At 36.9% G+C, this 22,569-nt stretch overlaps 1 protein-coding gene across 1 annotated transcript in view; it reads left to right on the plus strand.

The window, feature by feature from the left end:
* The window catches only part of STARD9 (StAR related lipid transfer domain containing 9), a 98,917-nt gene that overhangs the window by 8,589 nt on the left and 67,759 nt on the right, over positions 1-22,569 (plus strand). Inside the window, exons 2-3 of the mRNA XM_052696120.1 lie at positions 1,678-1,747; positions 4,469-4,585. Of these exons, the coding sequence (XP_052552080.1) occupies positions 1,678-1,747; positions 4,469-4,585 (187 nt within the window). The remainder of the gene's footprint in view (positions 1-1,677; positions 1,748-4,468; positions 4,586-22,569) is intronic.

Consider the following 22,569-nt stretch of genomic DNA (forward strand, 5'->3'; position numbering starts at 1 on the left):
GTGGTAGATGACCTGTTGGACTAGATGATTTTAGAGACCTTTACCAATCTTTGCCAACCTTAATGATTCTATTTAGAAAAAACTCAGTTCTCTTTCTTTCAGCTGTGAGCTATTGCAAAAGCAGCTCTGTTCCACCACTGCATACCCATGAACTTTTTCTTGCTTTGGCTTTTGCAGTTGTGTGTGTTTTCTGATCACAGCTGATCTGAGTCATTGTATGGGGGTGTGATTGCTAGATCAGACACACATGCACACACAAAAAAAGAAATGAGAACACATGTGAGGTATTGGTCAGGAGAACACAAATTGTCCCTTCGTAACAGCCATCAGCTGAGATAAGTATGCTGTGAATCTACATCCAGAGCAGATTAGTTTTATTTCTATTTGCTGCTAGCTTTCTAGTGAGTCTTGAACAAAGCTACTCAGCTGCTGTGTAGTGAAGAATCATCGTTACCCTGTGCTAGACTGTGGTGTGGTAATTTGATTTTCTCTTGTTTCTGTTGTACTGTCATTGAAAGTATTTAAATGTGAGCATTTTAACTTTATATTTGAGAGTAATTTTTATACCTTTAACGTCTTGTATTTGGAATTTCTTTATGTTAGATCTCTAGTAATGACTTCAGTCTATGAGTATATCGGTGATGAGAACCATATAAATACACGTTTGTAGAGTTTGTATGGCAAGTGTGGCCTGAAGTCAGTGAGTTTCTCATAATTAGTGCTGGTGGGACTGAAGGTGCTGGCTGTTGTTGAAGTTTTCTTATATATTCTGTGAGAATACCCTGACTTTTAAAGTTACTGCGAGTTACTAGAATTATTCCATGCATGAACACCTGTTTCAGGCAGGTGTTTCTAATTGTTTTTAAACTTCATCTGGAACAGTTCAGCAACTATAGAAGATGAGGTTAAATATTTAAAAGTAAACCTATGGTGGTCTTTTATTTGGATTTTCCACTTACTTAGAATTGGAAATTTGGTGTATATTTTTTCAGTTGAGATTTGAACAAAACTACTCAACTGACAAAAAGGCAGGCTGCACTGTGCTAGTTCTGACTGAAAGCTGCCAATGAAAGCAGAAATTGCCTTAGGAAGTAATTACATCCTGTACAAATGTAAAGAAATCTGTTAAAACAGACATTTGGAGTCACAAATGAATGGTGGTCAATCAGATTTCAGTTTTCTAACCCTCATTTTGTCTTATCTGCCTTAAAACTAAACTGATGATGCCAAAGCAGGTGATTACCAAGTGATTTTATGCAAATAAAGTATAGAAGTGCATGGTGCTTTGCAGCTGTGGAGCAATCAAACTGATCACATTTCAGGACAGGCTTGTTTTGCTAAAAAGAACTTTCTTGAGGACTACAATAAAATCTTTGGTTTATGTGGTAAAAACTAGATTATAATACCTGACAACACTTGTATTTTGTGGGTCTGTGACTTGGATCCTTACTGCACAAAACACTGCCAGTCTACAAAGGCTCTGCTCTGCTTCAGAGTAACAATGCAGTGTATGTTTCTAAAGTGAAATTACGTTCCCTTTAGGAATAAATGTTTTATGAAGTGTTTTTTGTCTCTTCTAAAATTCTTGAAAGGGAATGCAAATTTCTAGTTTATGAATTTGAAATGCATCTGAGTCTTCATATTTCAAATGAATTTTTGAATGTGTTTTGATTCCAGAGAGAGTGCGGAAGGAGGAAGAGTGATTGTGGAAGTTGACGACAAAGTGACAACAGTCAGAAATGTAAAGGTATGCCTTTTCGTATGCTTCTCCTTTAAGGATCCTGATGTGATGCTTTACTGCATTTGTTTGGCTACTGGACATTTTGAAAGGAATACTAAGGGATACATTTAAACTAGCATAGTTCTAGAAAATTTTTTTTTCCTTTTTTCTTTTTTTTTTTTTCATGGTGTCAGGGAACGTAGCATCTGACTGCTATATTTTGTTCTTATCTTTGTGCTTTGGCTGTGGGCCATTATTCAAAGCTGTTGGTAATTTGTTTATGATTTTGTGCTTATCTTACTGTTACCAACATCTGGATGATTTCTTTCCCTGTTTCTCTCCTCCTCTCCTATTTGTACGTAGAATGTGACTGGCTTACATGAAATGGAGCAAAATGTGTTCAGCTACACTTCAGGCCTTAGTAAAAGGCCAAGAGCTATTAGAAGAAAATTAATGTGTCTGACTTCCTCTGAAAGCTCTAGTGTCTACATACATAGGAATCAACCCTCTGTTTTAGACTCTTAAATGACTTAAAACTGCTGTGTGCCTTAACTAAACTAATGGAATGAAAACCAAGTAATTTTGTGTAGTCAAACTTCTGTCTGCTTGAAAAGCAAACAAACTGTGGAATTACCGAGGTAAAGGTAGGGACTCTAAGAGATGGATGTGTTTCTTTATAGCTGTGAGGAACCCAGTTATTCTAACTGGTTGGCTGAAGAGAAATATTTCATGAGGTTTTGAAGAGAAAGACAGGGAAAAATAAAATTGATGGTTTTTGAGTTTGTTTGTTTGTTTGTTTGTTTACCTTTTTCTGTTATAACTTTTAGGTAATGACTGTGGGTGTTCTTTTTTTAAAGACAGAAGGGGAAAAAAGTTCGCTGTATGGAATGTCTCATGGATATAAATTGTTGCAAATTATCTTTGTATTGCATTTCTTTACTGGAGCTGGTGTTGATGTGCTGATGCTTCCAGGGTTTGCTTAGTTCAGTCAGCAGAAGTGCCATTGTTCTGGCTGTGAGTTACCATTGGTAAGACAACACATCTCCTGAAAATAGGACTAAAAGTAGCTTGCAGTGATCTCCCTCCTGGTCAGGTGTGAATGACTTTGCAAGGCTGTATTTACAGAGCCCAAAATTCACTATTCCCTTGAACAATTTTTCCCAATTCTTTGCACGTGTAATAAAGCTCTCCAAGAGGCAGCTGCTTTCCAGCTGCAATCTAATTTTCTTGGGGAGGGCTTTGGTTACCGTGGCGATGCTGCAGCATCCCCACCCCCACCAGCTGGGACTGACTGCAGGCAGGTGGAGGCCCACAGCTGGGTAAGTGGGTCCAGCTGAGCCGTGTGACACAACAAACTTTAAATTCTAGCTCTTAAAAAGAGTATCTGTGGCTTCTGTGGGGCACTGGGAAGTCAAAGCAGGCTCCGTAGCTGGGTTGTTTGGGGTGCAAGAGCTGACTTGTGAATGTTTTCTCTCCTGATGTTTCATAATTGGTGAGTTTTTTTTAATGCATGAACTAAATTTAGACTGCTTACTGCAGTGCACAAACTAGTATTTATACACTAATGTTTGCATCGCGTGTGAAGTGCATTTACTTTGTAGTTAAAAACTAAAGAAAACCTTGAAAATTAGAAAGGATGCCAAGGTTTACAAGGTACAGATTTTCTTCTGTCAGGCAGGAGTACATCTTGAGGTGAAGGGGTTTGGGGTTTTTTGTTTGGTTCTTTTACTTTTCATTTTTAAAGTTGTGATAGCTTGTGGTATTCCTGTCTTTCTGTTGCTGTAGAAAATTTAAGTAAATAAAAGATTACTTAATAAAAAGATCTCTGAATCAAAGCATTGTGAGAATGATCAGCTGGCTCATTAAGGTGTGAAGTCTACGTGAAGGAAATTTTGATTCTAAAGGTATTATGTTGAATCAAGTACAGCTAAGTGAGATTTTAAATACACATAACCTGTCAAATCAAAGATAACTGGACATTACTTCTAACACTTTATTTTGCTGTTTCTTGGCTTAAAGAAACAAGAACAACAACAAAAAACACCTCAAAACCCTCAGATGAGCCTATAGATTCATTTTCCTTGTAGATTTACAGTTGATGTTTGTCTTCAGCATTTCATCCCATTTATTCAGTAATCTGACAGACAGTATAGTCAGTCCCTGGTTTGTGGTGACATCAGTGAAGAATTTTGTTTAGATATGAATAATGAATTTTCTACTTATATTATTGCACATGCTAAGGTTATGATAAAGTTATTGATTAATTGGCTGCATTTGTAGCATGCAGTCACAGCAAAAGATCTATTAGCTTGTCAACATGACAAAGGGGAAAAGGGAGAATAGACTTGGATTTTTAAATAGAGTGAGAAAATGCATTTTGTTTAGCGCTGCTTGTGTCTCATTTCTGTGATGCAGTTCTGTATCATTTATCAGTTTCACTGAGAAGTACAAAAAGGATTATATGGCTTCTCTTTATACAGATGTTGTGGAGACTCACAATTGTCAATTGTATTTAAGCTGAAGAACCTAATTTATAGAAAACATACCCTTCAGCAAAAATTTCTCAGCAGGTTTGTCATGGACATCCCTGCCTCCTCGCTCTGTGAATCAAAGGAAAATGAACAAAAAGAATTAACTGTTGTTTCTTTTCCACAATGTAGATCCTAGGTAAAATTCCTGTTAGTTCTAAAACGCTTGCTATTTATTCTGCTTTGGAGTGAAGTCTGACTTTTTTCCTTCTGTTGTCAGGTTGACAGTAGGCTTGATGGCACTTGGGACTCAAGAGAAAAGACTGTGGCCTTCAGCTTTGATTACTGCTACTGGTCAGTTGATCCTGAAGATCCAAAGTATGCATCTCAGGAAATGGTAAGTAATGCTGTTCTTTGTGTTTGTTTCCACTCTGTTTTGTCCTTTCCTATTCATATCTACAGAACAAGATTATGAAGCTAGATAAGAAAATTTTGTCTATCTACCCCCATTTTTTCCTTACATTGATTGTAATGCTATAGTACATAATCTGCAATATCCTTGTTTGTAAACAAATTTTTACTTTCATTAGATGCCAGCTTTGATAAAAATCATTTATTGTGATGACCTTAGGATGCTAGCTCAGTTGCGCAGGGATCAGATTCTAGTATAAGAAAGCTATAAAATTAAAAGAAAAGCTTCAAAGTGATTTGAATTAAGTAATCACGTATTTAAACCATGGTATTAAATTTTATTTGTAGTGTGTTGTTTTGAGCACCTTTTCTTGCTCAACTATTAGGAATTCTGTAACTGAGTGGGGCTTGATAGATTAAGATTTCAGTATTGAGATATGTTAAGATTTGCTTGTTTGTTTTTAAAAAAAATGCTGTGTTATTAAATCTACTGTAAGCATCATGCATGGTAAAACTGTTTAAAGATAAAAGATACGCATACAGGGAAATATATGTCAGCATTACAGTGAGATTTTGCATACTTTCTGTCTTCAGAATTGTTTCTTCTTTCGTTTCCTTGTCAGTACAGTTGTTCCCAATATTCTAAACTATGTAATTTTGTTGTTTTTCCTTCAGCTTTTCACAGAAAGTATCACTAAAGACTGAACTAGTTCTGTGAATTTCTTATTTCTGGTGACAGTGAACACAGGACTGTTTCAATAGAGTATTTGGAAAAACTATCAGATTTGGTAGTTATCAGAATGATCAGTCAAATTCCTAACTTTGCCAGATTTCCTGCTTGGTGCTGTAGTGTGGAAGAGATTTTAGGAATTCAGGAAGTGTGCATGTAGTGTTTAAAAAAGGAAATCTTCTCTCTAAAGTACACAGTAGAAGATAAACTTCCACTTTAGGGATTACAAATGACAAATCTTTAAGTGTTGAACTGTTTTTTGTTGTTGTTTCCGTATTTCCCCCCCTCTCCACCCTCCCCAAATGTTTTCTTACTTGCATGTTTGGATGTTGTCGTCTTTGTAAGTTTCTCTCATAATATAAGTGTTGCCACTTAAAGCTCTTGACAATACAGCTATGTTTCTAGCTGGAATGATTTACCAAATGGGATGTTGATAAATACAATCTGTCAAGTCAGTTTTCTCTCCACTCAGTACAAAAAGAGATCATAACTGCTGAGTGGGAAATAAATATTGGATAGAAAGTGGAATTTTTGTTGTTATAAAATACAAATGCAACTCAGAAAGGATGTAAAATTGAATAAGCAGGTATTTAAAAAGCTTTGTGTTGTCATACAACACGCTTTTATCCAATAAAAATGCTGAAGGGGAAATACAAATTCACTGGCCATAGAAAATTAAGCAAATGAGCAGTTGTTGTCTTACTTGTGACATAGTTGTTGAATGCACCTGCTGCTGGCCAAAAGGATATCCAGCACTGCCTCATGTAACTGTTGAGTTACTGATCCTTGGAAAGACCTATTTTGTGTGTTACGAAATGTTTGAAGATAGACTGTTGCATTGAGGAAGGCCTAGAGTCATGAGTGAGTTTCTTGGCTATTTATCTAAAGTTGTCTTGGTGAATTTAGGATGCCATGATGTCATTTAGAAAAGGACTGATGGAGTACTGCAATCTTACTGTGCTTTTCTGCATTTATCTTGCCCTCTTACACTATATGAATGAAGCTTATTGTATTAATTCCATATTTTGCATCAGTGCTTCAATGCTGAGTTCAAAGTTTCTAAGCTTCCTTATAGCAATGGCAGCCAAAGGAGATTCAGTAATGTTTTCATCCGATAAAAGCTTTCTTTCATGAGCTGACCTTGGATTAGCTTTTCCTTGAGGATACCCTGCCAACTGTTATCATACGTGGTTGGTGTATCAGTTGAGGATGAAAAACAGGTTGAAGTATGTGCCTTCAGGTTCATTTTTGTAGAGAACTGTCTGATATTGAAGTGTCCTTTTCTTGTCCTCTGGACTGACATATAAAAATAAAGTTGTGGCAGTTTTTGTTTTATTGTCGCAGTCTGTAACAACTGCAGTAGATGGGCTGCAAATCATAGTTGAAAATATGATTTTTAAAGGTATAAGTCTGCTTCTCTGATTGCTTCTAGTTTCATCTGAATGTTAACATTGTTGATTTCGGATTCTGTTTTCTTGCATTTCTGAATATGACCACACAAACTGTATTTTATTCCCTGTATATTTTGATCATATAGATTACACACTTAAGCCAGGTTTCAGTCACATCTGTGTTTTCAAATGCTGTGACAAGATGTTCAAATCCATATTAAAAAATTTTCTCTACTGCCCGCGTTCCACTTATGTTTGCCAAAATGTAGATACATGTTGTCCATTTTATTTCTTCTAATGTGTTCATATTAATGTTTCTTTACTTGATTAGGAGGAGGTGAATAAGGTTAATTTTCCAGTGTAGTTTGGGGAGAGCGGACCTTGTAATACAGTGGAATGAACAGGAACCTAAATGAATGAGTAATGCCCATGTGACAGACTGTATGCCTTTGTTTTTAATCTTTTTTTAGCGACTCTGCAACTGGCAGTCCTTTTCACTTCAACAAGTTAAACCAGAGTCATAAATACAAATTATTTTTAGGAAATGTTATTGTCTATGTGTTTCTTTGAAACTGAATTTTAAAAGTAATTCTTACTTTGGATGATATGAATGTTTTCCTGAGTACTATTACATAAAGATGGTAAGCCTTCTCATATCTGAAAAGAGAAAAGACTTATTTATTTTAAAATAAAAAGAAACCTATTTTTTGATTACTGAAAAACGTATCTATTTCTCAAACATCAACAGTGATGTTTTAGAGACAACCTATTGGATAGTAGTTGTTTTCAGGAGATTTCAGGTGCAAGTGGACGTCTTTGAAAACTGTACTCTCATTCAAAATGTTTGAGAAACCAGACATGAGTCAGGGGTCTGTTTTCCTTGTTTCACCACAGTTAGGAGGGAAATATGAATCTACTAAGCTTCTAATGATGTGCTAAATCCTTCAGTGCACAGTAGGGTAAATCTGATACTTGGGATACAGTGTCATAAAGTTGTGTGGAAGCAGCGAAAGGACAGGAAGGTGTAAGAATAAACTAAGCACAGGAACAGAGTGTTGAATGGAATAAGAAGCAAAAGAAAACTGAAAGATTTTAAGCATGAGTGCAAAAGGTCATGCATGGTTTTTTCTGATCTTACTTCTGCAATGTATTACATTCATTTTCTGTGGTTATTAACTATGGAATAGTTACTCCAAACCTTCACTGTGCAGGTGTTGGCATTTTTTGGTCATTGTTTCCTTTATTCTCCCTTCAACAGCAAGTAAATATGAAAAGAGCTGAGAAGCTGTAATATTTCTGTGTGTGTTCCTTCTCCTGCCTTTTTGAGATGAACTGTTCCTTTTTCTCTTTGCCTTTATGCCATAAGAACTAGTTTGGTTTCACAATGGAAAGGTGGTGGATGTCTGCACCTGGGCTTCTCTGTTTGCATCTGATGAAGTGCTGTTTCACAGTGTCTCGCTGCATTCCAGTACTGAGCTTTTTTGGAAGGTGAATGTGGCACTGTACAAACCCACTTTAATGGAGAAGATACCTGTAAGAGTTTTTCTTCCTTCCCACTTCTTCCACAGGTGTCTTCGGGAAGTTTAGGATTGTTTTCCAAAGGAAATTCATTTCTCAGGCAATTGTGTAATTATGGGATTATCCTTTAGTAGTGATTCATGACATACTTCTATTTAGCAATAAAATGTGCTGCAAGCCTGTAAGATAGGAATACTGTTTAATAATAATATTGTAGTTATATTTGATATTGTAGTGATATTTGATTAGGATTATAATTTTCAGCCTAATAGGCAGATTCAGACTTGCTGATTCAGTGTGGTGGCTGAATATCAGAGTATGTAGGTGCTTTGAAACCTCTGTAGTTATCCCACAAACGAACATCTAAATGTATACTCATCTGAACTTAATAGTGCAAAGACTTAAACAAAATCTTGAGAATATTCGTGCACAACTACAGAAACCCATACAAGCATTGAATATTCTTGTGGTTGGTTGTTATAACTTCAGTTCTCGGCTTCCCTCCAGCCATCCTACCCATCCGGTTATTGTGTATCTGCAGTAATTGTGGTGGGCAGACTGAGCAACAGGATGTAAAAGCAGGTATTTACACACAGCAGTTGCCATAGATAATTCATGTAGTAATCTGTTCCTTTTGATAAGAGGAATACATTGCATGACTAATAGAGCATGACTGGTAGTGATGGTCAAATCCAGAAAAGTGTTTAAGTGCCTGCCTTGCTTGGATTTCAGTGGGATCCAAATCTCTGACTGGGAACACTTTTCATAGATCTGAAGTTTAAGTTGTGTGCCTTAGTTACCAACTAAACAGAGATTTATAATACAAGGAATTCAGTGGCATACCTTTGCTTCTTGCACACTTCATTACACTTGCCATTTTATGAGACTGCCCCTCTGTTGTCATCTGTTGCATGGCAACAAAACGTGATGGGATATTGGGGGGAAGGTTCAACCTCTACTGCCGTACCACCAACATCTGTCTCTGACACGATGGGCCAACATAATAAAATAGGAGGCATGACTTTTGGAACAGCCCTCATACAGTTACTGAGGAAAAAGCAGTGATGGTATTAAAAAAAAAAAAAAAAAAAAAAAAAAAAAGTCGTATTGCAAATATCAACTGCTCCAAAGTTCTTGACCTTGTTTTCTCCCCCTTGCCTCTTGTAAGCAGTGGCTTACTGTTATAACTGTGAATTACTGATATAGTTGTAAGCTGAAAAGAGTAACTCATTCACTTTTGTGTTGTTTATTTCTGAACTTGATGTATCAAGTAATAGGGGATCTCTCTGCTTGCCTATCCAATGCACATGTATGCTAGGAAGAACTCCGAATCAGACATATCTTTAGTTTCACTGTGCGATGATTTCTATCACTGTTTACAAATATTTTCATTATAATTATATTTTCATTAGGAAGATTGGGTTTTAATCTGTGCTGTAAGTACAGAAATGGAAGCTGCCAAGGGCAGCTTCTCTAACTGAACACACATGATGTGTGAAGATGGATTTTTCCATTTCTTATTTGTATTTAAAGTGTTATAATCGTTTTCACATTTGGCTTCCCATTGTATTTGTGTGTAGCTGCGTTTTCTTTTTTTCTTAATACTAAGCTAAGGAATGTAGCTGTAGAAAGGGGTGAAAGGGCAAATGATTTTCTTATCTTTGTCAGAATGTAACTGAAAAGCAACCAGAAGATGAAACTGATATGTTTGTTTTAATATGCAGCATCCTCAGTGCAGCATTCTGTTTCTTGGCTTGTTAAGAATGGGAGGAGGCAGGAATGTTTGGTTTTTCCCTGTTAGTTGAAAAAGCTTTAAAAGGTTATACAAGAGCATTGTTTGGAACCAAAACATTACAGCATACTTTCCAGATCTTGATGAGATACACTGACAGTACTTGCAGCTTGGTAGTTTGTGTAATGCAAGAACTCAGATTGAGGAGCCTTTCCGTTTTGGGATGAGTCTGTGGCATTTCCATGCCTCCATGTGTTCCTTGTGATATTCCAGTTGTTAGTTGCACATCTGTTCCCTGATATATGCGCTTTATTACATTAAAATTCTTTAGAATTAAGTGCTGACTTTTGTATTTCTGTAATCCTTCAATTTGTTCTCTTTTCATCTTTTCCCCCATCCCCCTTCCTACTTATAATGCTGGGGTGAGGTAGAGGCAGCAGTGGGTGTAAGAGGCATTTTCATATGAATTATTTGAAAAGCAGTAAACATTCCATCTGCAACTTTTTTTTTTCTCCAACCCAGAATGAGATAGAAGTGGAAAGGAGAATGTACTGTAAGAAAATGGCTTTTTGTGATTGTGATGAAGGCAGGGAAACCACTGTCAGTGCAGGTTATTATGTATCTTCAACGAGCAGCACAGCTGCTCTGTTCAGTTCACGATCAAATGAAGTCATTCTTCCTTGCTATGACCAGGATTTCTCTTCTCTGAAGAAAACTGATGTGATATTCATAGCTGATATTCGTAAACTTCAAGGCAGGCATTACTGGAAGACAAAAATTGAATGGATTTTCAATTTACCACAGATAACACTGAATTTTTTTTTTTTCTTTCATATACGTTACCTATTTAGATTTAAATAAATAAGACATTCAGTTAATTGCAAGAAGTAACTATTTTGCATGGGTATGCATATGCAACTATATTTTAATACAGCTGTATTTGAAAGGAGAGGGAAATACTCAATACTAAAAAAAAAAAAAAAAAAAAAAACCACCTACAAAAACAAACAAACAAAACCAACCTGTTTCAAACAATGAAATTCAACTTTACCCAGATGTTAGATGTGTTAGTACTTATACCCACTCACTCATTTTTCCTTATAGGCACGGGATACATGGTGCACTTTATTTGCAATAGGCAAGCTATATAATTCACCAAACAATATCAGAAGGAACAGTAACTATATTCAGCAGCCTAGAAAAAGAATAGTAAATTCTTTGTGTTACCAGGTGCTGTGCATCTTGCACCATCGCAGCTGGCAGTTCTTCCATAATCACTGTGATTTCTACATGTCTTGCAATTGAAGGCAAAAACTTTGTACTGATGACCTGCAAGCTATCTGAAGTTGCTTGTCAGCATATTGTTATTTATAAAGGATTTTTTCTTTCTATATAGATGTGATGTTTCTCTTTGCAGTCCCTGAGATGTGTTTTTCAGACCTGAAAGGTTTTTATGTTGATCTGTCACATAGGATGGGGCATGTACTTCTTAGGCTGCCTCTTCTCTCCAAGAAAATCCACCAGGAGCGCTTTAACACACACAGTATTGATGATGCAGCACAGGAATACAAAGATGTGTTGTGTGTGTGAAAGAGAGGCGTGTCTCAAAGTCCAGAATGGAAAACACTTGGAATAACATTAGAGCAGGTGTTAATATTAAAGTTAATAGCTGTAATTTCAGTTGTGATTCAGCATGGGAATTCACCATGGGAAAATAATCTATTTAAGCAAGGGCCAGTTCAAATGGTCCATTCCTAAACATTATTCTGCAGCTATTTCACATGACAGTGATATAGCCTGGCAAGATGTACTTCAAAATATATTCCTCAGCCTAAGATACTGAAACATCATAATCCATGCTTCAGCTAACAGTGTCCTGACTTTAAAACACAGAGGTTATGCTTTTAAACAGTGAGAATTTATCCAGAATAGCATGTAAATCTGGGGAGAAGGAAATCTAAACTAGCATTCAGAATTTTGACTTTTTTATGTTTTAAGGCTGTAGTTAATGTTTCTACACTGAATTACTTTTATTCATTTTAATTCTTATGCAATTTAGGAGCATTGCTAAGAAAATTTGTTTTAGCAGAAAAAGCACAACTGAACAACGATGTTAATTTGCTTTTCACAAGTAAGCTCTCAAGGGCATACTTTCTGCTGATTAAAAACAAAGCTGAATTGGGAGTCAACGTGCAGGTGCTCAGATCCAGCCAAAAGGATGATTTGTTTGGTTTGTCTTCAAGGAGGCACACTTATCTCTCTGAGGCATATCTTAATTAATCGGGAAGTATAAAAATTAACCCCTAGCAAAGAAAAATAGAGCAAACACAAATTAAAAAACACAAAAGAGAGAAAGGAAAAGGCTGGTTTTTATTATAATGGAACAGTTGCTATTCATACCCAACACTTTAATAAACAGCCATACAGGATTGTTTACAGGCACCACATCATTTAATTTTTCAAGCGTTAGCTATTTATGCTTGCAAGTCCAATCTCCTGGCTGGAACATGTCAGAAACGTGGCACGTTTTCAGGAGTAAACAAAATGGCTGTGTTGATCACGATCACAGCTGCTGCATAAATGTATCTCACTATTCAGTGCTAGCTTAAGCCTGCCCAATAAAATCTTTCATAAGCCAGCTGCTTGTTAAAAACAAAAAGCTCCCAAACCTGTCCCAGTAAAAACCTCTAAAAGTCTATCAGCCCTCCAATCCGGTGCTTACACAACCCTCAGACCAGTTTGTTCTTAGAGATTTGGTTAAAGCTCTGCTAATTTTCCCGTAGCTTTGGTTGCCAAAGGACTAATCTAACTGTGAAGTCATTCACACAACATTACTAACAGATTGCTGAAAAAACACTGCTCTTCATTTCGGAATAGAAACAGCGGAAATGTAATTTTTTCATGCATGGAAGAAAAACTGTGGCAGGCACTTAAACACAAGAGAATTGAAATTGTGAACGTTCATCTCCAAGTAAGGAAGAACAACCAACCAACAGCTTATCTATATAACAGATTAAATAATAAAAACAAACAAACAAACAAAAAACAATATGATGGTTTTTGTTGTTGTTGTTTGTTTTTAGAAAATAAAAATCCTTCCACATAACCATGTGCTAGCAAGTGAATTCAGAAGGCTTTTGCGTTCACATGCAAGACGTCTGGAAATCACAGTGGTTAGAGAAAAACTGATGGGTTCACTGCAAGATGAATGACAACTAACAATGCCAAGAACTTACTACTTTTTTCTGAGATTGTGTGTTCTTACTGATCTTTCCATTATTGTTTAGTGAATTATTCTGCTTGCCTGTTGGAAAGGGTGCACTCTGTGTATCTAGTGTCTGTCAGGAAAACTGAGTGTAAGTGCCAACAGCATTTGCTTTGAAGAGACATCTTATCTTGTGTTAGTTTATGTTAAGTGTTCTGTTCTGGTAGCAGCAAATGGATTTGAGTAACTGCTGATATACTTAGAAATAGATAATTCTGAGGGAGGGCTAGAACCAAGATGTTGAAAGCTTCATGGATAATACTGTGTTAGTCTCTTTGTGAAAGAATGAGGTCTCCTAATGGAGTTGAAAAGCCAAAGACCAAGGAACAATTATCTACCCAGCTGAGAGATGATTTCCAGTCTTTTGAAGTAGCCACATCATTTCAGAGCTGTCCAAGACGTAGACTGCTGGACTTGCTTTGCCGTGTGACCAACAAGTCTGACCTCAGCACTTTGGAGGATGATCAGGAGGTATTCCTTTCCTAGCGCCCTAGAAACACATGTCGCTACAGTTCCTCTCTGAAATGCTAGAAAGCATACCTTCAGCTGTGGACATTGTGCTCCACATGATTTTTCTTGCCTCCTGTGGGCCTATGTCTTCTGTAGTCCCTCTCATGAACCCTCTCTAGGACCCTTCTCTGTGTAGGTAATGCCATTTCCAAAGGTGACACTGGGGTTATCCTGCTCCAGACATGTCAGTTGTGATGTCCTCAGTTATACTGCTGTGAAGTCTTTTTCCTTGTCTACCTTGTTTTGATGCTCTTAGTTGCATTTCTTTTTCTTAATGACTGAAGATAACAGCCAGAGTAGTTCATGAGTGGCTGATATTTTTTTCTTTATTGCTGCATTTTACAACCTCTTTGCTGATACAGTGAAAGTTCCACATCAAAATGTGTGTTTCTGACTTTGCTGACTTTTTCAGTAGCTAAACAGAACGTAGGACCTTCTTGCTTTTATCCTTTTTTCCTTTTTCGTGTGTGTTTTTACAACCAAGAGCTGTTTAAAAGCTGCTTTGAAATAGAAAAATAAAAAATAGTGGTGATATCATTGTTAGAGTCCAGAGGGACAGTCAACATGAATTTGTCATTGAAGCATTGATGTTTTGCTTGTATTGCAAAGCTTTTGTTATTAAGCACTTTCTGTGCTTAAGCAGCTTTTGTTGTTTTTAACTTAAACTACAATTCAGCAGAAACCTGTTACTGCCTTAAAGACATTTTTTGGTCTGAAATCTCAGAAATTTTGAAGGGTGGTAGAAACTTGCTTCCAGCTCCTCATGTTGTTCTCCTTTGCCTCATTCCTATTACTTGATATTACTTGGTACAGCACACTTTTATTCTCTCTCATTCAACTGCATGTAATTTGCATAATTGTATTGCTCACTACAATATGCAGAATATAACCTTTTTCTACTCCATCTATTATCAGTGTAAGTGGCTTTCTACAACTGAATGTAATTGTCACGATGGAGAGCAAACGAAATCACAAGGTCGTGTTTAACTCCTCTTTTTATTAACATAGAGTTGATGCACTTTTATTCATAGCACCTTTACAGGTAAACTAACCAGTTCAGATGAATGTCAGGGAATATTCACTGAGCCCCACAGCTTGATCACCTACATTACTGCATCACTGAAGCAGTTCCTGCTCCTGTTTGGGCTGGGATAGCCAGCACTTCTCATTATAGCTTCTAGGCACAGCAGAGGAACCGGCAGGGCCACGTCTATTCCCAACCAGAACTGTGTGGCCATTTACACTGGCGCTGCAAATGACCACTCCTTGCGGGGTAGGAAATAGTCAACAGTGTGTGTGCAGCTGTGGTGGGAAGTGAAGAATTCTGCTCCCAGCAGAGGGATTAGATCTTGAGATTCGGTTATGAGAGCTGGAATTTTTTACGTGCTATTTAATACCTCTGCTTAATGGTGCATACAAAGCACCAAGAACCTTTTTTTGTGATGCTGTCTGTTATGTCTGGCAGTGTATGTGTGCACTGTGACGTCCTGAGGTTTTGGTACACTTAGGACTGGTTCTGAATAGTGCAGTGCTGAAGCTACTTCTTTCACCTTCTGCTATATGCTGTAGTTTCTTTCATATATGTATCCACTAATTCAGGCACTTGACTCGTGATGGATCTTCTGTCACACTGCGGAGCATGGGAACGTGTTCTTCACCACATCCATGTTGTGTCAGACATCCCTGAAATTTTCTATAATGTTTTATATCTTCCTTCTGCATTGTTCTATTCTGTTTGATTTTGGTTTTTTTTTGCTGCGCAGATAGTGATGAACTTCTCATTCCTCTTGCCTAGGGGGAAGTGGGAATAGGAGTCAGAAAAGAGAGACGAAACAAGAACAGGACCTAATTAACAGATCTGAGGAAGTAACTGCAGCTATTTTAAATACATTTTTAAACATTTAAGAAACATTAATAAGACCTACAAGGTTAGGCAAGACACAGGCAATTTGTCACTTGAAGGAAAGATAATGTTCCTTTTTAAAAATTATTTTATTCTTTTAAGACTTAGCCATAAGAAAACATTACTAAATTTAGACTGCATGCTAAGTTCTTGCAACTATTTCCATGAGGTTGCAGCTTGCAAGTAATGTGCATAACCTTTTCTGAGAACAGAAAAGATGCTGACATAGTTGAGCACAGAATTGAGCCTCCTTCTTCTGCTTCTCATCCCAGAAGCAGTCATAAGTTGTAAGTTGCTTCTGATGTAAAAGGCAGTTACTGTCCACCCAGAAGCTTTTTGTACTTTACAGACTTATTTCACTTACTGTAGAGAGAGTATCAACTAGCTTTTCTTACCACTGGCAATGCAGGTATCTACAATCTGCAATGCAGATTATCTACTGTGTAATGTTATTAATGAGGCAGAATGAGATATGGGCATGAAGAAATAATCCATGTAAGAGCTGAAGTGTATTCTTGTTAAGTTCAAAATGATATAGACTTGTCAATTATCTATGCTACACTTCCTAAACAACAATTTAATAACTTCGTGGTCCATTTATATTCCAATACAGTTTTTCTCTTGGTTTTTAAATACATATATACCTGTATTATTAATTTGTTGGGATTGCATATGCAATATACTTGAACTTAAGATAGCAATTTGGGAGTAATTAAGCATGTTGGAAATAATGAACTGGTTAATGTTGCTTAGAATAGCAACACATTAATGACATTTGAAAATATTTTGCCATAATTTCACTGTTCTGTTGTTACATACCTGAGAACTAAATTATCTTCTGTTAAGGATACTTTTTAAAAATGTACAAACGGAGCTGGAGGGAGAAATTATTTGATAAAGGAAATCTGGAGGAAACAACAATATGCACTGAATGGTATGAAAGAAAGGTAAACTTTTAAAAATCCTTTTCTAGTCAGGCTTTTACTGATCAGGCAGTTGAGGAACTAGTAAAAATGATATGTTACAAGTGAAATACCCTGATTTGTACAGAATACTACTTGTTTGTGCAGCTTTGATCAGACCTTGCAGCTATCTACTAAAACAGACAGAATTTGTAGATGCTAGGATTGTTTTTGAGGAGAGCAAACAATGTAGATGTGGGATGCAAGAAACACACTGTGTATCTACTGTAAGTCATTGTACTGAAAAAAGATAAGCATGAAATTATCATCTGAACTAGCACAGTTATGTGAAAATCACCCATAAACTTCAGCACACCGTCACTATATTTTCTATATTTATATCTCAACATAAAAATATTGCACCAACATGTTGGAAAGCAAATACAGAATGATGGAGAGTTACTTAAAACCTCATGTGAATACATGAAAGTCTTGTTGTTCAATCCTTTTAAAGTCATTCTTTTGAACATCCAGTTATTTGCCCATTTCATGTCTTTTTAATGTGGTTCTTAACACAAGGTTTTAATTTGTAAGGAAATAAAATCTAATGCATCCTCAACTTGGGAAATCTCTAATAAAATTTCTAATGAGATTTCTGATGAAATCTCTACTTTCTGTCTCATTTTAAAATAAAAAACAAAAAAGCAAAAAAATGATCAGCCCCACCTTAATTCATCATGGATAAAAATATTCTGTTTCACTTAGACGATCAAGTGCAGCCCTGAATAGTTTTATGGATTTTTTTTTTCCTTTCATTCCTAGTAAGTATTATGTATTACAGTGAAACTCTAGTATTATCTTCAAAGGAAGTGGCTTGACTTAATATGGAGAATTCTTTTTTTATGTTCTTCCAGAGTGTCCTTATTCGTCTTCATAATACCAAAATTTGGATTATCACTGGGCTTGCAATGACACAGGAATATGCGTCTATAATTAAGACTTAAGAATTTCCTGGTTTATATGCCTGTTTGTTCTCTAATCTTTACGAGATCTGCATGGTTTTGTATTTGAAAATATATGGCAGTGTTACTGCTTTGAGAAAGTACTGAGAAGATTGGTTTTGTAGATATTTTCTTACTGCTTTTTGCTTTCTGTCTATTTAGCGATGTGTAATAGGAAGTGTTTGTGATCTTTGTGATATGTTGTACCCATTTTGAGGTGGTTGGGATACGAAGTGTGTGGGTAAGAGAAGGGCTGTATAAAATAATGGAAACATCCAGTAATTTCTGTCAGCAAGGGAGCAAATATAGAAGGAACTGATAGACCTTGCAGCCTTTTGAGTGTGGCGTTTCTAATTAGGTGAGCTGTGATTGCTCATTGCACCTTTGGCCATTAATGTGCTGCCCCTCAGTACTTGCAAGCTGGAAATGCACAGGGGCAGCTAACCTGGCAGAAGAGTGGAATTAACAATTTCCTCAACCACTAGTGCTGGCAAACTTTATTGTAAATATATTGCTGAGAATGAAATGCCAAGAGCCCTTTCCCTGAACTCAAAGTGACCTTATATTGGCTCCTGTTGTTTGGATTCTCCTGGAAACTACTAAAACCATTTAAATTTAGAAAGTATCTTGTATGAGTTCAAAACACTTTTTAAAATAGTTGTGGTGAGTATCATAGACTGCATTCCAGCATTCTTTTCTTTCTTTCTTTCTTTCTACATATTTTTTTTTATCATGTTTTTTAAGGAAAAAGAAGTGCAAATTTAACACTGCAACAATTTTTGAAAAGCTAAACCAAAGTCAGGAAATTTTCCTGGGGATCTGACTGCTGCTTCTGAATCTTCTCAGTAAACATTGAAGTGATCAGTTTTCATGCAAGTCTGTATACTTTTCCGTCATGTCCTTTTTATAGGAAGAGGTGTAGCTCTCTGAGCAGCCAGGCGGATGTATAGGCAGTTCCATTGCTGAAAAGGGCTTTACTCTAGGGAGGCAACATGTCCCAGTACCTATGAGAACAGTGGAGCGGATCCCTCCATTGTGAACCATGTTTTATGAAGATAGCTGGCTCTTCTGTTGTGCCTGGACTGAAACCTGCAGATTTGCAAGTAGGGATGATGATGGGATATGCATTCCTCAACCTGTTCTTTTGGCAATATGCCCTGCACGTATTCAGAAAAGTGGCCGAGCTTTCCTATCAGAAAGCATGTCATTTTAAGTCTGTCATCTCGTATATTTGGAAATCCTTTATTCCCAGGAAACAAGCAACAAGAGAGAAGAAAAAACCCTCTAATGACTAAAACAGATTTAGTCTCAAGTCTAATGCCTAAAACTATCAGAAATGCAGTAATCTACTTTTTTTTTTCTTTATGTGAAAGACAAAACTAGATGTGACTGCTGTGTAGCACAAATCAGTGTCTTTTGAACCTTCTCATCTCTACTATAAGGGAGCAATAATTTAAAGGGAAATAAGATTATTGCAAGAAATCCGAAGCTCATTTATACATACGCTGCTACTAAATGCAGTCCACTAAAAAGTGGAGAATTTGTAATAGCTGCATTTGATTATATTTTTTATGTTGTGAATTTGGAGAGTGAAAATAGTTTAAAAATGAAACTGTGTTCAAGTAACTTTCAATGCTGTGTTTTTTGAGCTTTTAGAAGTCTTTGGGGAATATTTCTTTGAGTCCAATTTCAGTGTAACTTTTAAAAAGTGATCATTCCGACTTTTCACTTTTATGAGTTTTAGGGTTTTATTAACTTATGTTATTTACATGGAGAAAACTTAGGATATACTATATTAAAACAACTCCTGTATCTCCTTCAACCAGCCATTGTAGTTGTACTCATGAAAACTGGCATTGGAGATGCAGTTGAGGCCAAGTACTGGTGAGCCCCATGAGCATTTATTTTTGCAAGGTTCACCTATCCAGTGATTTCTCTCCACAATGATGTCTGATGTTGTATGAAAGTGGAGAAACTAGCTTATTTCTAAGAAAGTGCATTTTATAGACTTAAGGTTTGTTTTCCAGTGCAGTGATTTTAAGAGCTAATGATCGAATAACAAAAGTAGCAACTTGAATTAGCTGATGCACAAACGAGAATACCCATTGCCAGCTGAAGGAGGTGAAGGGGAGAGGCAGAAATATTATCTTGATAACGTCATTGCACTGTATTCAAGTATTTCAGTAGATGGTTAGCCCTTACTGAATTACTGAAAAATTTGGATCACTGCTCCTCTTTCCCCTCCTTGTAATAAAATCAAGGAACAATCTTTTTTCCATCTTCCATCCTCTCTTAAAAAATTAATGGGCTGTTATTGTTAGAAACAGCTGAGAATTGATACTTGTCTCTGCTGCCTTAAACAATAAAACTTAGTAATTTTTGTTGTTTTGCTTTACTTTCCTTTCACATGGAATTGCAGACATCCGCTAATGACCTGGGATCCCAGCCAAGAGCAGGCCATGGTGGGAGAAATGTGGGATATTTATAACTTCATTATCTGTTACTTGTTCCTTACTCTTTCCATTGCAAAAGAGAGTTGGTTTTGTGTTTTGTTGTTTTGTTGTTGTTGTTGTTGTTTTTTTAATTTTGAACCTGAACAGCTCTCTGTTTTGCTTATTTAAAGGTGACATCATTAAAACTGCTTTTTTATTATTTTTATTTTTTAATCACAGCACTTAAATAGTTGATTCACGTGATTTTTCTGCTTCTAAGGCAGTAGAGGACATGAAGTCACATCTGGGCCAGGGGAGTGGAATAGATGAAATGTTTACTGGGTCTCGGTGGAGTGAAGCAGCCTGATTGTAAAGGGTTCACTGTTCTTCCTGCTGTGACATTATCCCTTAGAAAAGCTGAAGTTTTCCCTGTGATTCTTTTCTTGGGTTTTCTGGCCCAGAGTTCACTCAGGAAATATCTTTCACTGTGTTTCAGTGGAGAAGCACAGAGCAGAGGCAAATCCTGCTCCTCAACTCAGCCAAAGGTGCACATGTGCCCACAACAGAACTGACCTCCACATCCCCTACTGCTCACACAGTGCAACAAAGGCTGTTGCACACCTGCTTAGTAAGCTGTTTGTTGCAGCTTGTGCATGAGCTATCTGTCTATTTGTAAATTTCTCCTTCCTCCTCTAAAAGTTGCAGAAATTTTAAAGAACTAGGTAATAGAGTGATGCTATGGAATAGCCACTCCCTTGCACAGGGCGGGCTTAAGCAAAAATCCTGTGTGTTTTTTTTTATCGTGTCTCATCTGTTGGTGCGTAATTTTGTTCTTAATGCATCAGTTTGACCTTTTAAAAAATTTTATTTATTTTAACATCACTATTGTCATTTATTGCAACAGTATCCAGGAAGATTTTATTACTTGTCCTTCATCCTCTTGTCAAACAAGGAGCTTCCTGTAGCTGGCTTGTAGGCAGGAGGTATTCCTGAAGTCTAGACAGGAGATCCAGAATTACTCAGCTTTTCAGACTTTTCCTTTGATATGCATGAGAACTTGAATATGCCCTGTTAACTGTATCTTTAAGGACTATACTAAATAAATGGAACAGGGCTCTTGGAAAAACAGACTACCTGTAAGAATTCTATTTTACAGTGCATCTGCAGGGAAAGAACTCAAGCTAGGCTTCTGTCAGTTGATCATTAGTTGTAGTTCAGAAACAGAAAGCACCCCTACAAGATAAGTAGTGCTTTTCCTTTAGTTACTCTTAAATCTTGATACCTCATAACCATTAGCTTTTGGGGGTAGAGGGAAAAATCGGAGGACATTTACAGTGTGTCTCTCTGACAAATATCTGTTGTTAGCAAGCCTAGCGTCTGCTTTGCATTTCACTAAAGTAAATGGAAAGGGATTCATTCAGTCCTTAATGGGTAGGAATTCACCTATGCTGATTCAAAGGCTGGATGCAACAGCAGAATTCAATTCATGTATGGCATAAAATGAAGTGTGTAAATCTTGATTTCTGGCTTCATCAATGAAAACATAAGTTTTCTAGGTAGAGAGGTTTATCACCACAACTGTATCTGAACTAAGCTGATTCAGATATTGGTGAGTTTCACACACTGGTTTGTGGATTGTACAGCTGTTGTGTTCAGATTGTGACTGCTCTTTCATCTAGTGATAGCATGATAAGAATCCCCACTGGGCAGGAAAGGAGGGTTCTGTTATGAATGTGGTTCTGCACAGATAGATGAAAATAGCAGGTGGTGCTTTTGTGATGGCTATCTCGTCTTTCAGGTTGATCTTTACAATAAAACACCAGCAATTTATATATATATATATATATATATATATATATATACATATTTTATTTTTAAAAGCATGGAGTTGTGTCCTTATTGATGGAGCACTTTAAAAAATTTGTCACAGCATCTATAAATTAGATGAATGTGGAAAGCATAGAGGTATTTCTCTCTCAAAACAAAATCATTTTTTGATAAACAAATGAGGTATATTTTCATGATTGTGTATTTTGGTGATAAAACAGCAGAAATACAAAGTGACTGTTCAGCCTCGTTGGCTGAACTATCTCATTCTTCCACTCTCTATCCAGATGGATAGCGTGTTTATTTGCCATGTAAGATGCTAGGAAAAAGTCGCAGACAACAGTTCCACCCACATGCTTTAACCAAGCTTGACTTACAGTATGTTAACAGCATGAATGTATGTACATTATGATGCACACGATAAATAGCTTTTGCATTGGAAAAAATGACAGCTGGTAGATGAACAAAGACGTGATTGTTGTCCTTCCCAGGGGGAATTAAAGCACAAAGGGATTTAAGAGCACGCAGGAAGCTTGTTGGCAGAGCCTACAGCCAATCTCTCTCAAGCTGTGGTGCAAATGCTCCTGCCACAGGCCAAGCAGCTCGAGCTGGAGGGAAGCCTGCTCTTTCACTCAGTTTCCTGTTCGACTGGGAAAAGAAACTGAAAAGACTGGATAGAGGGAAGGGAGAGGAGTAATCGGAGCTGTGGAGCTGTGGCCTCTTAACAAGAAGAGAGAAGAAATGTTCCCAAACTAATGG

The sequence above is a fragment of the Tympanuchus pallidicinctus genome, unplaced genomic scaffold, assembly GCF_026119805.1.
Source record: "Tympanuchus pallidicinctus isolate F22 unplaced genomic scaffold, pur_lepc_1.0 scaffold3, whole genome shotgun sequence".
In the NCBI taxonomy this organism is placed as follows: domain Eukaryota; kingdom Metazoa; phylum Chordata; class Aves; order Galliformes; family Phasianidae; genus Tympanuchus; species Tympanuchus pallidicinctus.